The 16,176-nt window shown below is 41.0% G+C and overlaps 1 protein-coding gene across 1 annotated transcript; it reads right to left on the reverse strand.

The window, feature by feature from the left end:
- Window positions 1-2,577: 2,577 nt before the first annotated feature.
- Window positions 2,578-5,049, reverse strand: LOC142064625 (mannose-binding protein-like). Its single transcript, XM_075109832.1, is given in 5 exon segments — window positions 2,578-2,971; window positions 2,973-3,030; window positions 3,033-3,081; window positions 3,119-3,126; window positions 4,849-5,049. Coding segments are annotated over 5 exon segments (693 nt in total). The 5' UTR covers window positions 5,042-5,049; the 3' UTR covers window positions 2,578-2,586.
- Window positions 5,050-16,176: the final 11,127 nt, after the last annotated feature.

Below are 16,176 nucleotides of genomic sequence, written 5' to 3' on the forward strand. Positions count from 1 at the left end.
GACAAAGCTCACAGATTTCAGCACTGCTATTCTGCTCCTCCGACCAACTGCTCAGGACAGGACAGTTTACTGGGTAAGCCCAGACTAATAAAGCTATGCTTTCACTTACGCAGCTGCATTTCTAGGGCAGCTCCACCAAAGATGGATTTTCATCAGCGTAATACAGAGCAGAGTTTGGTCTTACAGAAAGGAAGGAAAGCAAGTGGCTTCCCTTCTGCACAGGAGGTGTTTCAGGCGGGGAACCATTTTCCTTGAGATGGTTTACACCAGGGTAAACAGGCAAGGCAGGGAATGCTGGGACCAGGAGAAGTGATACCAGACTGAAGTGCGAGAGCTTACAGACCCAGGAGATGAGCTGACCGGACGTTTACTTCAAGCAGATTCAAGAAATGCAGCTCGGATTTGCTATTTACACCATCTTTGCTGGGGCCAAACGCACCTTTCGCGTACACAGCCTAGTAAAAATATCAGTTGTCTGATAGCTTTGAACTGTATGAAACTGAGCAGACAATGTGAGTGTTCCGCCATTCTGCTCTCATGAGCTCCCAGTGTTTTTAGCTTAAGAATATTTTTTGCACTTACCTGCAAACAGTTTTGCAGTTTGTATAGATCCCATTTGAACGGTGTGTGGTTCTCTCCGAATACAGACAATCTTAACATAGGGTTACAAGAAGCTTCATAAATTTCTAACAACCATATGGGAGATTTGCGGCGCAAAATCATGCAAAAATTAGTCTAAATTACATTTTGGAGTGCGACTTTTGAGAGAGTGACTGACACGGCAATTAGAAATAGTATTTCTAAAAAAATTCTGTTAAAAGAACACAAGCGTTTGCAGCTGCAAAATATTACTCCAAATCTTTTTCACGTCAGCATTTTAGTCATTGTAACCTACTGTCTGACACACTGGGGACATAATACGTCATTGCTCTTAGTCCAGCTCCAGATAAAACGGTCACAAAACGTATCACAGTGTTTTTTGGATACGATCTCAGAGTAGACTTACCTAATTTTTCCAAATACGTGCACTGGAGACTGAATTACCACTGATCCCTAAACAGGGAAGCACAACTACCTACTACTACCTACTCTCTAGAACGTCTCTTTCTTGTCCTAAATTAACCCAAATCTGTCTTTAAAATATTGCAGCACATCCTGCATTTTCATATAATAAATATTGATTAAAAACTCCCAGGGAAAATTTAAAAAATTCTTGTTTTCATAGCTGCAGGACACCAATTAATGAAGAAAAGGAATGCAGGTCACCTGAGAACTGCAAAGATATGTTGCCAGTAATGACAAGGAGAACATGATGCAGATCAGCAGATAAATCGTTCTCTTGAAAATTCATACCCTTCGCCAATTTCAGTAGTTGCTTTTTTGCTGTACCTGTACAACTTGGTGCAGAGAAAAGAAATGTCATTACTTATAAACGTAGACATGGAATTAGGCACTGAAAATAACAGCTATAAAACAGGCGAGCTGGCCACCAACTACTCCCCTGTACAGATACGTTCCTGTGTTCCCATGGGTACACGTAAGTTGCCAGTCCTTCTCTCTGTAGAGGTACTTGGCTTACACGTCTTAAACTAAGTGGAAGAGGAATTAAAAATCTTGTACTCTTCCACGGTCAAAAACTTAAAGCCTGCCTCTAAACATTTTTCTTAATTGTCGAACTTCTAGTATTGGGCTTTGTTGTCACGGCATTCTCCCGTTCCTAGTTAATCCAGTCTGTAGTTCACCATTTTGTAGTTCACTGGAGGTGAAAGAAGCTCCCATCAAGACAATCATAAATACCACCGGTATCACTTCTCTCACATTAAGAACTTATTCACATAAATAAGGCCTTTTGCTGGTGCTCTGCATGAGCTAAATTCCACTTGGAGTACATTTCACCAGTGGACACTTATGTTTAATTTAAGACAAAATTTTTCTGCTTTCTACTGCGTTTAAATCTGGATCTATATCTCCTATACTTCAAACGACGCCTTATGGATTGCCAAAAAAGATCTTGTTCTCTCATGGATGTTCTACTGCACACAGAGCAACCTGGCTGGGTGTTTTACCATTTTATACCTCTTTGTAGTTACAGCTCATTTCATTTTCCTATCCCATGGAAAAAACAGCACGAAAATAGCCAAAACTTCAAAAAAAGAAATTATTTGCCTGTCAGTAATCACCTGTGCGCAATGGACCTCTGTACCCACGCAGCAAATACCACTCTAGGCTCTAAGTGATCATTATCAGTCCATTTTAGAACTAGAGTAAAAGCACACTAGGAGCAAAGTCATCGCTAAATACTGGAATAACACAGGAGTATACACACTGCCCATTATTTACCTGATAAAAGAACGTGTCAGAAGCAACATGTGGAGAGCATTCTCTCCAAGTTTACAGCTCAGCTCAAAGACCAAATATATAAAAATTTTTCATTAGTTTAAAGATTATTAAAAAAATGCTTCCCTCATGCTGCATTTACAAGGAACTCGCTGCAACGTATAACCACCAGCCTGCTAAGCACGCCATAACATGTTAGCCTTACTACCACTATAATAAACACAACTTAATTCATTATGATTGAAGAAATTAAATCTGTATTTTATTAGGAGATTGAAAACTGAATGTCAAAGAGAAAACAATTATAAATACACTCTGGTTCTGGTTACTCCAGGATACCTTTATGGGAACAAAGTTCTCTATCAACCACATAACTGAGAGCAAAACTTTGGGTTTTCTTAGACTCATCAGCTGGAGACTCCACAGATAATTAAGACATGAATTTGAACAATCATCATAATTCCCTTTTCCAGAATCTTGTGCTACTGCACAGTCTTCGTTTTTTGAATTATTTGATTCTCCCGCATTCCACTTTCTGTAAGTTACAGCCCCTTCATTCAGCTACACGAACTTGCCTTCAGTCTGTTCATCAGATATCCCCATATAAGCCTGCTTTGAAGGTCTTATTAAGTCTTAAAGCTGTAATCTCAGCGTCATTCCTAGGAGAAGCAAGTGCACTTCCAGCTTTTGCCAAAGGGATTTTCCATTGTCAAAAGTATCATCTTTTCCAGTTGAGACAACGATTTTTTTTTTTTCCACCAATACTCTTGATGCTCTTTAAAATCAAAGCTAGAAACAAAAGTGAACATAATTGTATTATACCAAAAATTGATCACGCTATAGTTATTTATCCATATCACAACTGTACTTCAGAAGTAGGTAATACCAGCTACAAATAGAGTATTTGTTGAAGCAGTAGGCAGAATCCAACAGAAGTCAAACAAAAGAGACACCTGGAAATATCAGGCCCACACTTCAAGAAAACTGGAATTTCACAATAAACAGGATCACAAGTCTTGTTCTAATGTTTTTGATTTCCAGTTCATACACTATTACAGCTCTTGAGTCAGGATCTGAAGGAATTCACACTCAAAGTGCAAGCATGACAAAACAGCTTGCCAGGTTTCAATGAAAAAATCACAGAGCAATTGAAAACACAAAGGAACTGAACTGCAACGAGGAGATCTTCTGTACTCATCAGCTTTAGAATAATCTCCGTTTATTTGCAGAGGTCCCACTTTTCCAGGGAAACCCTGCAGACCTCTCAATCCTTCTTCTAGAGTCTGATTTAAAATAAAATTGTGTAAAACTTTTCTCCCAATGTGTTTTCTTAGTGCTTTTTCCCCCCAGGCAAATAAAAACATCTCAGGAAAATGGAATTGTTCCTCTGGAAAGCTTCATTTGCTAGGAAATGCATTACTTTGATGAAAAATTCTTTACTACACCTACTTAAGGTACTGACAATCCAATGAAATGAACACTGTCTCACGTTATTGCAGAGGTACACGTGCTCTAAAACCAGAAAGCCAATATACTTCAGCTGTAATCCAACCAGCCATCACTGTATATGATCTAGGAAATGAGCTAAATCATAAGATTAAGGATATTTCTGAAGCAGTTTGTTGGAACTGATAGTGCTGGCTTTACTTATTTCAACTGTGAAGTTGTCGAGGGCGTACTGAGGGTATGTGGACCGCAAAATGTCAATACGGATTATCAATATATGTCACTGAAATTTTATGTCTTAGCTTATATCAAGCGGTATTGATAATGATGGGAGTTTGCTTGGAGGTCGAAAAGCAATTAACAAATTCCAAGATACGGGATATATACATGATAACACATACAAGATACACTAAGAAGGTACTTATGTCCCATAACTACATTCCATATGTACTTATTAGGTGTTTGGACAGGAACTATGATTTGGCAACTTGGGAGAGCAGGTGACTTGGTCCTACCCCATGACAGAAAGCACTTGCTGATCTATTTGCTGTTTGCAGCAGAGCGTGAAAAATGCTCCTCAACTGACAAATCATGCCTTGGGGGGATTTTGCTGTCGGGACTTAGTGACTATGAAGCAATCAAGTTATGACCATCAGATTAGTAGCCAACTCTAGCGAGCGTGATTTCTGGTTTTGAGAACTGGCCCCTGGAAAGAAAAGGCAGCAATCATTTAGAAGGGTATTGTAGGGAACTCTGTAAGCGATTCCGAGTACAAATGGTACAATCAGATTAAAATCTCATTATGCCTGTGTGTTATGGGCTGCTGTGAAAATGTATTGTATTTTTGTATTTATTAAAAGCCAGGTATCCAGAGTAGCATTATAAACGTAGAAAGCATTTTCAGCTTCTTGAAATTGTGCAGAGCCTACAAAAGGTTAACAGGGCAGAAGGAAAGGAAAGAAGTAAAAAGACAGAATGACAAAATGAAGGAGGCATGAAACAAGACTAAAGGGATGACGAGGAGTGTCAAAAATACTGCACTGCTAAATGGTCAAAGCTCTGTACCTGGTTCTCCTTTTTCACCTTTGGGACCATCTCTTCCACCTCTGCCCGGTAAGCCGTTGACTGCAGGAGCACTGCACTGAATTCCTGGGTAGGAACAAATTTTCTCTTCAGGTTTATCTGTGTTAACTGAACTTATTACCACCAACACTGAAAGCCAAAGTACCGAGGCATTGAAAGGCTGCAGAAGAGTCATTGCTAAGTCCACGGGCCTGTGACAAATCAAGCAAAGCCATTTCATAAATTTCTCCTTTTACATCATTTTAGAGGGTTAGCTTGGAAAGAGTTGCCTACATTGCCTAGGAAATACACTCCCATCTTCAGCCAAAAGACCAAGAACAAGGGATAGTGTCTGAACCATTTCATCTAGCCTCTGATTGTATCTTTATGTATGGAAACCAGAAAAGAAACAACCAAGCTTATAAGAATCTGAATATCTCAAGGTGTAATGAAAATACCTAATATAGCAAAAGTCATCAGTCTCACCTTGCTGCAAATCCATGTCGATGTTTTGTTCATTGTATCATGGTATGTCTAAATTCAAAGCATTTCTCTTTATGCCAAATGCATCATACAGTGTTCCAGTTTGGGATGAATCCTCAATTCTCCAGCTATTCTTTTCCTCTCTTTCCACAGCTGTCAGGATTGCTGTATGTCTAAGCTTAAAGTGGTTAAGCTGTTTCTCTTGATAGCGTCTCCACTACTAGCAAACACCCATAGCTTAAAGCTCAGAAAGCTTAAGTGCGTTTTGGTAGCAATGATCTGATTGCCTTCCAATTTCTCCTTTCAGACCTTGTATATTAATAAGATACATTTCTTCCCCAGTATTACACCTCAGAGCCAAAGTCCTCCTGGATCCCAGGTCTGCAATACTTTGCTGCCCTCTCTGAGCAGAGCAACAATAACAGGCAGTAATAAATATCATAAGGTAAAGCTCTGCATGACATTCCAACAAGTTGCACCACCGAAACTGTCCTTGATTTTAATATGAGCATCAAATTTGAGACAATCGTGTCCCATGTATTCCGTGTTTAACTGAAAAAAATAAAACAAAACTACGACAAACATGAGAGGACAAACTTTTGTAGTAAATAAGCCACAAACTAAACTCAATTGGCCTTATTTTCTACCAGTTAAAATGAAAAACAAGCCTAAGGAAGCACCATTTGATTGACAGATTGGGTTAAGGAGAGAAAATCAAATTCAGCATGAATTTTGCTAGGCACCTCAATTATTTGCCTTTATTTTAGGCTTCAGAAAAGATTACCCACAGCGAGCAGCTTCCCCTGTCATGTTTCATCTCATAAAGTATGATATAAAGATAATCACTAGGATATTATTGTGAGAACATTATCCTTAGGATAAAAAGCAGAGTTTAAGAAGCACCACTTTTCTGTATACTTCTTTATGCTTCCTCCATTAGGCTCACATCAAAATCTGGGGCAATGGCATGCACCAAAATAAGGAAGGTATTTAGCTAACTACTATAACAAGACTTGAATCTGGTTTATATTTTTTTATCCAGCTTCATGGGCTCAAGCCAGTTCTCAATCTAAGGATTTCCTTCTGCTGAATTTTTATACTATGTTAATTAGCCAACACCAGGGAGGTTGACTTTGCTGCTGTCTCCCACGGAGGCAGCAAGACAAAGCTCAAAACAACAGCACAATAAAAGAAAACTTGAAAACAAAATGTTAAGCTCTCAGAGAAGTTTTCTCCCTACCGAGGTTCCACCCCACATAATCCTTGGTTGGTTTTGCCTGCCAGGAGCTAAGATCTATTTACGTCTGAAGTTTTCCAAGCTGACCACCCCAACACTTCATTCTAGGAGACCCAAAGTGCCGGTTTAGTTTTGACAAACTGGTGGCAGGTTTTCCTAGCTATGAAATCTCTTCCCGAGGAGCCTAATGATACTTTGCACCAACAACGGTTTAGATAAAAAAGCAAAACATTCCAAATTTCTCACAAGAATGGAATAAATCTTAGGGAGCTGAAATAGAAACCCCCCCCCATGTTTTGCAATCCGTATTTATATTTAGAGAAGATGGACAATCACACTAAGTGCAGATGTAATGACAGCCCTCAGGTCCCAAGGCTTACGCAGTTGCAGACTTTCTCAGCAGAGAGATCAGAATCAGGCCTTGAAAGATGCCATGAAACTTTTCTATTTAGGAGGTAGCTAGTTCTGGAGGTCCTATTTAAACATATAGATCTCAGGTAATTCTTTTGTTCCTCCATAAAATGCGCCTTAGGACATGATTCACCCAATGCAGGTAACAGCAGGGAGGAGATCCTGGAAGAGGCAGCTGGGAGTGTGTGTTCCAGACCTAGTCCTGGAGGTGACAACTCTGAGTCATCAGCCCAGAACCTGAGAATCTCACAGCACAGGACAGCCTTATTGAAGTCAAATACTAGGGAAACTGCTCCTCAAAAGCAGATATTACTTTTATACAGACAATAGTCAGGGACAGAATGCTATTGTCCTGGGAGATTACATCCTGCTAACAGTCCTCCTCACCAGCTCGCCATGCTCTGGTAGGGCAGCCTACAAAAGTCCTTTCTAACTGGCACACCTGCACCTGCAAGGGTTGCGCGGCCTCAGTATGGCCAAATACTTGTCACAGCAAAAGAGATCTTTACTCACCAACACCTTTACTTGATCAGTACACAGTGAAACTCTTATCACACCACTGGCTTCCCTGACAGCCAGCACAACAGAATGTAGTAGAGAAGAAATTGAATAGAAACCTGCTGGGTTTTTACTGTGAGGACAAGCCTGCCAAGAGGAAAAAAAAAAAAAAAAAAAAAAGCCCAGATTTCTACTAAAAGCTGTAATTTTGTGCTTTAATTTAGGAAGAGGTTGCTAACTGGCTTATCTGTCTTGCACAATCCTAACGATTGCCTACCTCAATCTTACCACCCCTATTTACAGGTACGGCGTATGACATTCTGGGAGCGAGCCCTTTGCTCTTTGCCTGGCCTTGGACAGACGTTGGCTGTGTTACAGTACAAATGCACAACCAAAAAACAGAACAACTGCAGGCACTGAAACTTTTGACTGTAAGGTTTTTCTCCTTTATTCAGTCAATGGATTCATTTTTTAATAACCTAGGAGGGAGAAGGGTGTTTGAGGCTTGCTTGGCTGCAGTGACTGCCTTTCCTGCAATGTACTTCGAATTATCCCTGGAAAAAACTTGGCCAGCTCAAACATGCCCAGTTATGTTGAAAAATGGGATGTGGGATTTGGAAAAACAATATGGGGTGAAGGAATATATCTTTAAACTTTTAAGTAAATTACTTCCTACTTGTCTTCCTATAATGCTAGTGATATAGTTAGTGATTAGAATGAACTTCTCAACAGAGCTTGCACTGTCCAGCTGGCTCTGGTACCATTGTGTGGATATGAAAAGTACAGTAGCAAGAATAGTGTGCGGGATATTGCCACGGGTAGCTCTGCAAGACTAATAACATAATATAATGCTGAGGAAGAGATGTCGTGGGCAATTCTGCTTGCAGAAAATTTCCTTACCCAGAGGAAGGTCTGTTGGACATCTCCAGCTGCAAAACCCAGTTCAAATTCTCCATTCCTGCAGCAGTGTCAGGAGTGATTTTGTTTCCAAGACCCCATTTCTGGGGCTGTTTTTCTCTGATGTGGTGGCATCAGATAGAGACATTGTAGGCTGCCTTTGCATCTGTCCTGTTCAGGAGCTAGAATAAATTTAGTTTCAGTAAAAATAAAATGAAAACATCAGTTCAGAGCAGTTCTATTTGTCAGCCATGATGTGAAAAAAACATTGTAGAGCCAACATCACTTAACAGAGATCTGGAATTAGAGATCTATAATTTTTTTAAATAGGAAGCTGAAATTTCCACACTAACCTTCGTTATTTTGGCCAAGAGACAAATGTGGTATCTATATGCTGTCAACACATGGCATCCAGGGCTCACCTTGCAACCTTGTAACCCACAGAAATGTCTGGTTTGTTGAATATCTGTTGAACTTCCCTGAGGGTTGCGCCTGCACAAGCGGAAGTATGGAGCAGATGGGATTCTCAGCAATTTCCCCAGCCCTAGATTCTCACCAGGTCAGGACACTACATCTTGCTGAAACAGGTTATCAGATAGTAGAGATTTTATTAAGCTGTGGCAAACCCAGCATGTTTATACGTGGTATCCAAACCTACAGGACTATTGCAAATTCCTGCATCAAGTGACAAATAAAACCATCTGGGCAGCTGTCTTAGTATTCACAAATTATTAAATGACTTTATTCACTGGATATGTAATTTCATTTTCTATCTCCTTATTTTCACACAGCCTTCCTTTCCTCTAGAATTATTTGGTTCTCCCTGATTCCCAGTTTGAGTACCGAGTTCCTAACTATTTAGATCCTTGAATGTTCCTTCTTTCTGCATATCATTCATTTGGGAGAACGGTCTTATGTCTGGCTGCTTTTTGATATATGGTGCAGCTCTCTGCAGATTTCCTCGGAGAAGCGAGCAGCTCAGCTCATGAGAACACTCAGCTTTTGAAGCTTCAAACTTGCCTATGGAGCCATCAGTTTTGAGTATTCTTCACCAGCACCAACATCGTATGGGAATAACAGAAGCAGGAGCCATATCCAATTATTTTCATCACAGCATAGCAGGGTGACAGCTTCTAGACACTTGCAAAAGAATATATGGCTAAAGCAGTGGATAGAAATGCACAGCTAGCTCATTGATTCACTTTGATGTCAGACCAACAGAGCGCTCTTATCCCCAAACCAGGATTTTACAAAGTATTTCAAACTTTTCATTGAGACAACTGGAGTCAGGATTAAAGACTCTTGAAGAACAAACGCCTAGGAATAACCTTGTTTCAGAAAAACCTCAGACCAGGCATTAAGGAGCACCATCCCTAATAGTTGCTTATACAGTGAGTTTAATTAGAGGTCTTAGAAAGGGATAAAGTGGAAGTGTCTTGTGCAGGATCTTTTTCTGCTGAACTAGTAGTGATTTATCCCTTGCCTGTGTAACCTACCACGCCTCAGTACTTCTGCACAGTAAGAAGGACGGAGCAGAGCTGAAGCTCTTCATCTATTTTTTTTTTTCCCTTGCCAGCCTGCCACAGAGACTACGCAGATGAACAGTTGTTTCCCGTTTTGGGCTAGTACCCTGAGTCAACCCTCGTTAACGACGAAGCCTTTGGATGTCCTGTGTCCATTCTATAAATTAACAGCAAGGTAAAAGTGTCAACTGCTTATGAGAGAGAAGGGAATTTACATAGCAGGACGCGCTAGGAACAATGCCGTAGCAATAATACAGGTAAGTAGGAATAGGAATTATACTGTAACGATTATTACAGAGACTCACTCTTCTCTCACGGTAGAAATTAGCATGCATAATATTATGAGTTCATATCTATGTATAAAAATAAAGACCTAGCAAGCAGATCCCAGCAAGTTTCCAGTGGACATTAATGAGAGTCAGATATTCTTTATTTTTCTGTCCTGGGCCAGCCAGCTGACAAACTAGGAACAAAGTGGAATTCTGAACCACCTTCCCCTCCCTCAAAGTTTAAATGACTGCCTATTAGTCTGGACCTAAGCTTATAAACAAAAAACTATGCCTGTTCCTTACTAAAAACAAACTTTGCAGAGGTGCTGAGTCTGTACTTTGGAGTTTGCAAGGCGGAGCATACAGTCTTCACAGAAGCTGCAAGTCAGCGAGACGGTTCTGAAGCAGACCAGACCAAAAAAAACCCCAAACAACCTGCTTGACTCAAAGGAAGTTCTGTCTGAGATTCAAAGTTCACAATTCACACAGGACCCCTCACTCGGGGTACCGACTATTAAGAATGCACGTACTGAGTTTCTCTTTTGAAAATTTGCTGACTGAGCTTCCTGTCACCTGAGCTAAAAGAGAGCTGAGCTTTCAAAGCATGAGATTCAGAAAGAAGGTAACATCAAGATGCTATTGTGACTGTCCCTAGTCAGCTGTTTTGCTTTACTTTCATCATAAAAATTTGACTATAAAAATCAAACAGCTTCTGTCTTCACCTTCATAGGGATTGAAGGGAACTTACCTTATACATTTGTAATGTACCTGTGCACAGGCCATCCATCACTCAAGAAAAGATTTTATCCAGCCACCAGGCCACTTCACCCAGCTTTCTGTCTGACTTCTGCAAAGAATGCATTGCTTAGTGCAGCTGGAAGAATAAGCACAGGCTAAATTCATGACATATTTACACCTTTATATTTGAGAGCACCTACAATCTCGTCCCAGGATCAGAAGAATTAGGGAGCTGGAAATACAGAGGACTTCTCAGCTTTTTTTTCAGTTCCAGCATACCCACATACAAAGATAAATTACAGTGCTTCAAAATAAAACCGCAGTTTACACCTTGATATTTACTCAACTGAATGAAACAAAAAATATGCTGATGCTCACATGGGTGTAGGGTGCCAAGCACTTCAGTGCTATATTGCTCTGTGCAAGAAGTGGTTAAATATGGCCATCAAAAAGTAACAAGATGAAAATAAATGCCATTCATACAAAGTTCAGAGCACATAATCTACCTATTGGGCTAAAAGGGTTTATAGGCTAATGGGGAAATTCTGCCCTTCATTTATCTTGGAGGAACAGGAACTGTCTCGCTCTTTTCCTTTGCTTTTCTTCCATCCACTGTAAATGAAACATGAACAGAACAGGGTTATTTTCTGTTCAGCCTGGTTCAAACACATGCCTTTGCTTGATGCTTAAGGGCTCATAAAACACTATGTCCAATTTCCAGCTTTTCACACTAGCCACAGCAGAAGATGCAGAACGGCATCTTTTGCCAAAGCTGGATGAGTTGTTCACATTTGGTCAAGTAAAGACTTCTTGAGGGTTTTCTTCATGTTGCAACAAAAACTTGAAGAATTTGAAGCAAAGTCCTCTGCAAGCACGCAACAGCTGGGATTCACACACAGTTGAAGTATCACAAGCTGGAAACACATTTTGCTTCTTAAGTCACACTGAGAAACATTTTGTGAAGGTTGAGCAGATCCAGATAAGAATCCCACGTAGATTTAGTAATACAGGGTAGAGTCTGTTCGCACTGAAAATTCTTTAATATGCACAGCAAAGCTTGCGAGCACAGCGTACTTACTGAGATTACCTACTGAGGTTATGGGATCAGTGAAGTCCCTACATTTTTTCATCATTTTTCTTATGTTTCAGCAGGACTTTGCCTTTCTTTTTCATAACGTTAAGGCTTCTAGAAAAGATTCAGGGTCTTTCGTAGGGTCTTACAGACCTGCATTTGTACAGCTGATCCAGAAGTACTTAATATGGGAAACAACAGATGCTAACTAAGCAAGTGAAAGCACAACCAATAATGAATAAAGTGGCCTGTAAGTGACCTCTGGTGGACAGGAACAGCGTTAAATTTGTTTCCTTTGTATTTCTCAGGAGAGTAGTTTATCTATTTAACTAGCCTACATCCATCCCATTAAATATTATCTAATATTATAAAATAATCAAAGATATTTTCCATTTGAACCAAAAGAATTTAATGCAAAAAAATTGGAAACTTATACAGGAGTGGTAAAGTTTTGAGTCATAAACTTTAAAAGCCTCTGTAACCAGAGGGATTCTTGACTGTTACATATATACCATTAACAAAGAGAAGCTAAGGCAATCTTTGAGGTGATATAAAACTCATAAGCAATTTCAAAGGGAACAGAGTGGTCCTTCGAGGTCATGTCCATCATTCCAAAACCCACCAGCGTTTCCCAGGTCGGGTGAGGTGATGGAGTCGGGTGCTTCCAGCACGCACAGACCTCTGATCACAGCCACCGTACTCAATCATAAAAACTTTTACAGCTATGCACTGCAATACAGGATGTCCCCAGGGACCTTATCCTATTCCCAACTAAGTATTTTTGAAAACAGTTGTAAGCTTGGGAATCCATTTTGATCCCATGGCTGGAAGAGGCTTCCAACGCTGGGTTCTGGGGCCCATGTTTGCAGAGCGCACGGACAGTCTGAGAGACCACAAACTTTGTGCAGATCCATGCAGGACCGCGAACACCTTTTTGGTAATGAGGCTTGTTTTCCCTTCCTACTCTTCCTAATTTCCACCTGGAGCTAAAACTCCAATAGCTTCTCGCACGGGTCTAACAATAGACACAGGAGATATTTCTCTGTACAGAAATAACGCGCTGAAATTGTTCCCAAGGAAAACCAGTCTGTCTTGGCAACAGTTGTCCTGGCAACTAAGCCTCCTTGCAGAGGCTGATAGCCACTGATCTGTGGAAACTGATCCATGAGTCATTTTTCTCAGAGACCAGAGGGGCTAGGGAATAGAGCTGCAGAGCCCCCACCATTTGGCTTTCTCCCATTGCTCGCATTGAGAGGGAACTCCCACCAGCCAAAGAGGTTAACTGAAATTCTGCCTGCTGAACATCAATCCAGGACGTACTAATTACAAGGCATATTAATAGGCAGCATCCTTACAGCCACACCTTTCTTTTTTTCTTAAGCGAGTTGTGTTAAAGACTGGCTTAACTCTCCACCAGGAGAGGAAAATTGCACTGGAAAAATCACATCAGAATATAAGTCAACGCAGCCGTGACAGTACTAAGCAGAGCACAGATAAAAATAGCAGAGCACATTTCTGCCTAAGTAGCTTTTCAGAAGGCAGTGTGAAAGCTTTGAAGAGCTGTACAGCTTTTGATTTCGTATGACACAGGTGCTCATCAGGGCTAGCACTGCTCCAGGAAGGCTGTGCTGTGCTTGTAACTGCACAGCCCCAGACCTGAGCCTAAATGAAGCCTCAGGCTCATAGCAAGGAGCTCAAAAGGCAGTCTTTTGCCTTGGACAGTGTTCCCATGTCCAGCTCTCTCTGACTGCCTCTTATGACTCGATTGCTCTTTCTGCTAAGGTGGCGTTACTGCAGATTAATGTCACTTTGGGACAAAGCACGTGCTATATTAACTGCTGCTCCTTCCCTGGTACCACATATACCCAGCACCCTCTGTTTGAAATGGATAGAAACACAAAAGTAAAAATACCTCCCTTTCAGCACTATTTGCACACACACGCGCACACACACGAGGTGCAAGAGCCCAACATCTGAAGCCTCACTTCCCAGCCAAAGCCTGCTGTGCCCTTTCTCCCTCGCATTCCCCCCTCTGCGAGGCTCGAGCACAGTTTGCCTCAACACCTCCTGGAAATGTCCGAAGTCTTCCACAAGGTGAGCCTCGCTTGGTCGCAGCCACGGGGCTCTGCGCCAGGACAGGGGCTGCAGGGAGGGCAACTCTCCTTCACGAGGAAGATGAGCAGCCCTTTGGCCACAGAGCTACTGCCGCCCATCAGCCTGCGGACCTGCGCTGCCTTGAAATCCTGCCACCCGGGCAAAGCACGACACAGAACCCTACCGTTTCATTTTCACGGGCTTGTTATCCCTGAGACGTCTCTCTCAAAGGGCACGTGTGACTGGAGACTCTGGGCCGACTGAGTGACGAACAAGGGGTTGAGTGGTGAGTGGAAATTTCAGCTACCACAATTTGAAACAGATCAGTTTAGGAAACGAGAGAAGTACCTGAGTCCATCCCAGCTCAGAAGGGCCAGCGTGAGGGTGAGCAGGCCTGCAGCAGGCCGGCCAGGTCCAGAAACAGCAGCATTTCCAGCAGCTTCTCAGAAACTGATCTGAAAGAAACATTCCCGTTCCAGAAAACATGACTTTGCAATAAAATTATTTCCTCCTGGAATATTTCTCATGGCTTATTCTATTTCTTTAATCTGAATGATGCCAATCTATGCGTACCATTACTTATTTAGTCATGAATGTTTGGGCACATGCATTGTCATGTAGGAGGAATGCAAAAGAGTTTATTAGATGATAGCACAACCATTGCATGGGTTAATACTTGCACAGGAAGCAGAGAAACGTTTTTCACCAGTTTACACTTCTCTTTCCCTGCACAGTAAACTCAAACATAGTAAAGGTTTCAGGAGGCTATTAGGTGGATGGACTCACAGAGACTTTCAAGGAGAGGGAAAACACACCTCAAGCAATAAATCACACACCCTGAAAATTGCGTAGTAAATACTTGGAGATATGCAAAATCCCATTTCTAACCTAAAGCAGTAAACAAATTGAAAAAATGAGCTCAGATATAAAAATTATGAATTGACTACAAATCAACTGCAAACACATTAAAAGCCTATATTTGTTCAAATATATTATTCATAGGAAATTATTTCAGCTGTAGTTGTATGCAATTTATGTTGCATAAACTTAAGCAAATACTTGTAACCAAAATCTGATTTAAAGAATTAATGAGCAATCTCTAAATAGAATTCTATTACTAAATAAATTCCTCCCTGATTTGCAAAGCCATATGCTTCCTTTAGCGCATATTTCAATACTTCTATTAACAGCTGAGCCACGTGTTATAGGAATAGCGACAAACTGTGGAGGTCTGATCACGCTCTTGCTAAACAGGAACTGGTGTGAGGTAAGGGGGGAGAAATAATTGTTTTTGATATGTTCTTAAAGTATTTAAGGTTCAGCAGCAACATGAGCCAATTGTATGTTTATATTAAACAGCTACATTTCTTCTTTAGCATCAATACTTCCAGAATTTTTAGTAAACTAACGAAGAGAAGGGGGAATGCACTTTCTCACATCTACTAAAGGGCTTCCACTGTCCATCGCTGTGCTCCTTTGGATATCAAATCTAGCAACGAATATCTCAGGCTAAGAGGTACTGGAATATAACGTGGTATGTCTGCACAGTTTGAATTGGTGTCCCCGACTGGCAGCGTTACTGCACTTTTTAGTAACAGAAGCAATTGGGAAATTCAGATTCCACATGCCTTTTAGACACCTGTTTCAAGTGCTCTGCCAGAACTATGTCATTTTCTGTAAAACACCCCAAATTTTTCAACAAGAAAACAGTTAGCCATTAGTACCAGTCGGATGGGTGTGCAAACAGTAAGTACAATGTCAGGAAAGAAATTTTTTATTTTAATACCTGGGATCTCCTTTCCCTCAACTCCTCCTTCCCTTCTCTGCTGAAAAAATATCTCCAATATGGGCACAGAAAAGCACACGCGCACACCCAGGTGCCTGAGTGACCGTGTTTGTGTCTCAGTCCACCTCTGAACTCGGTGCTGGCTATGGAAAAGCATGAAGAGTAGGCGTGATTTGCACTAACTGCACTGCACTAACTCTGAACTAACCACGTATATTCTGCTGAAGCAATATCAAAGGAACACCAGACTTATCTAATGAATAAACAACACACATTTACTCATCTTGAATAAAATCAATGCAATAGACAGTAGCTAGCGTCAC

Source organism: Phalacrocorax aristotelis, chromosome 14 (genome assembly GCF_949628215.1).
Source record: "Phalacrocorax aristotelis chromosome 14, bGulAri2.1, whole genome shotgun sequence".
Taxonomy (NCBI): Eukaryota; Metazoa; Chordata; class Aves; order Suliformes; family Phalacrocoracidae; genus Phalacrocorax; species Phalacrocorax aristotelis.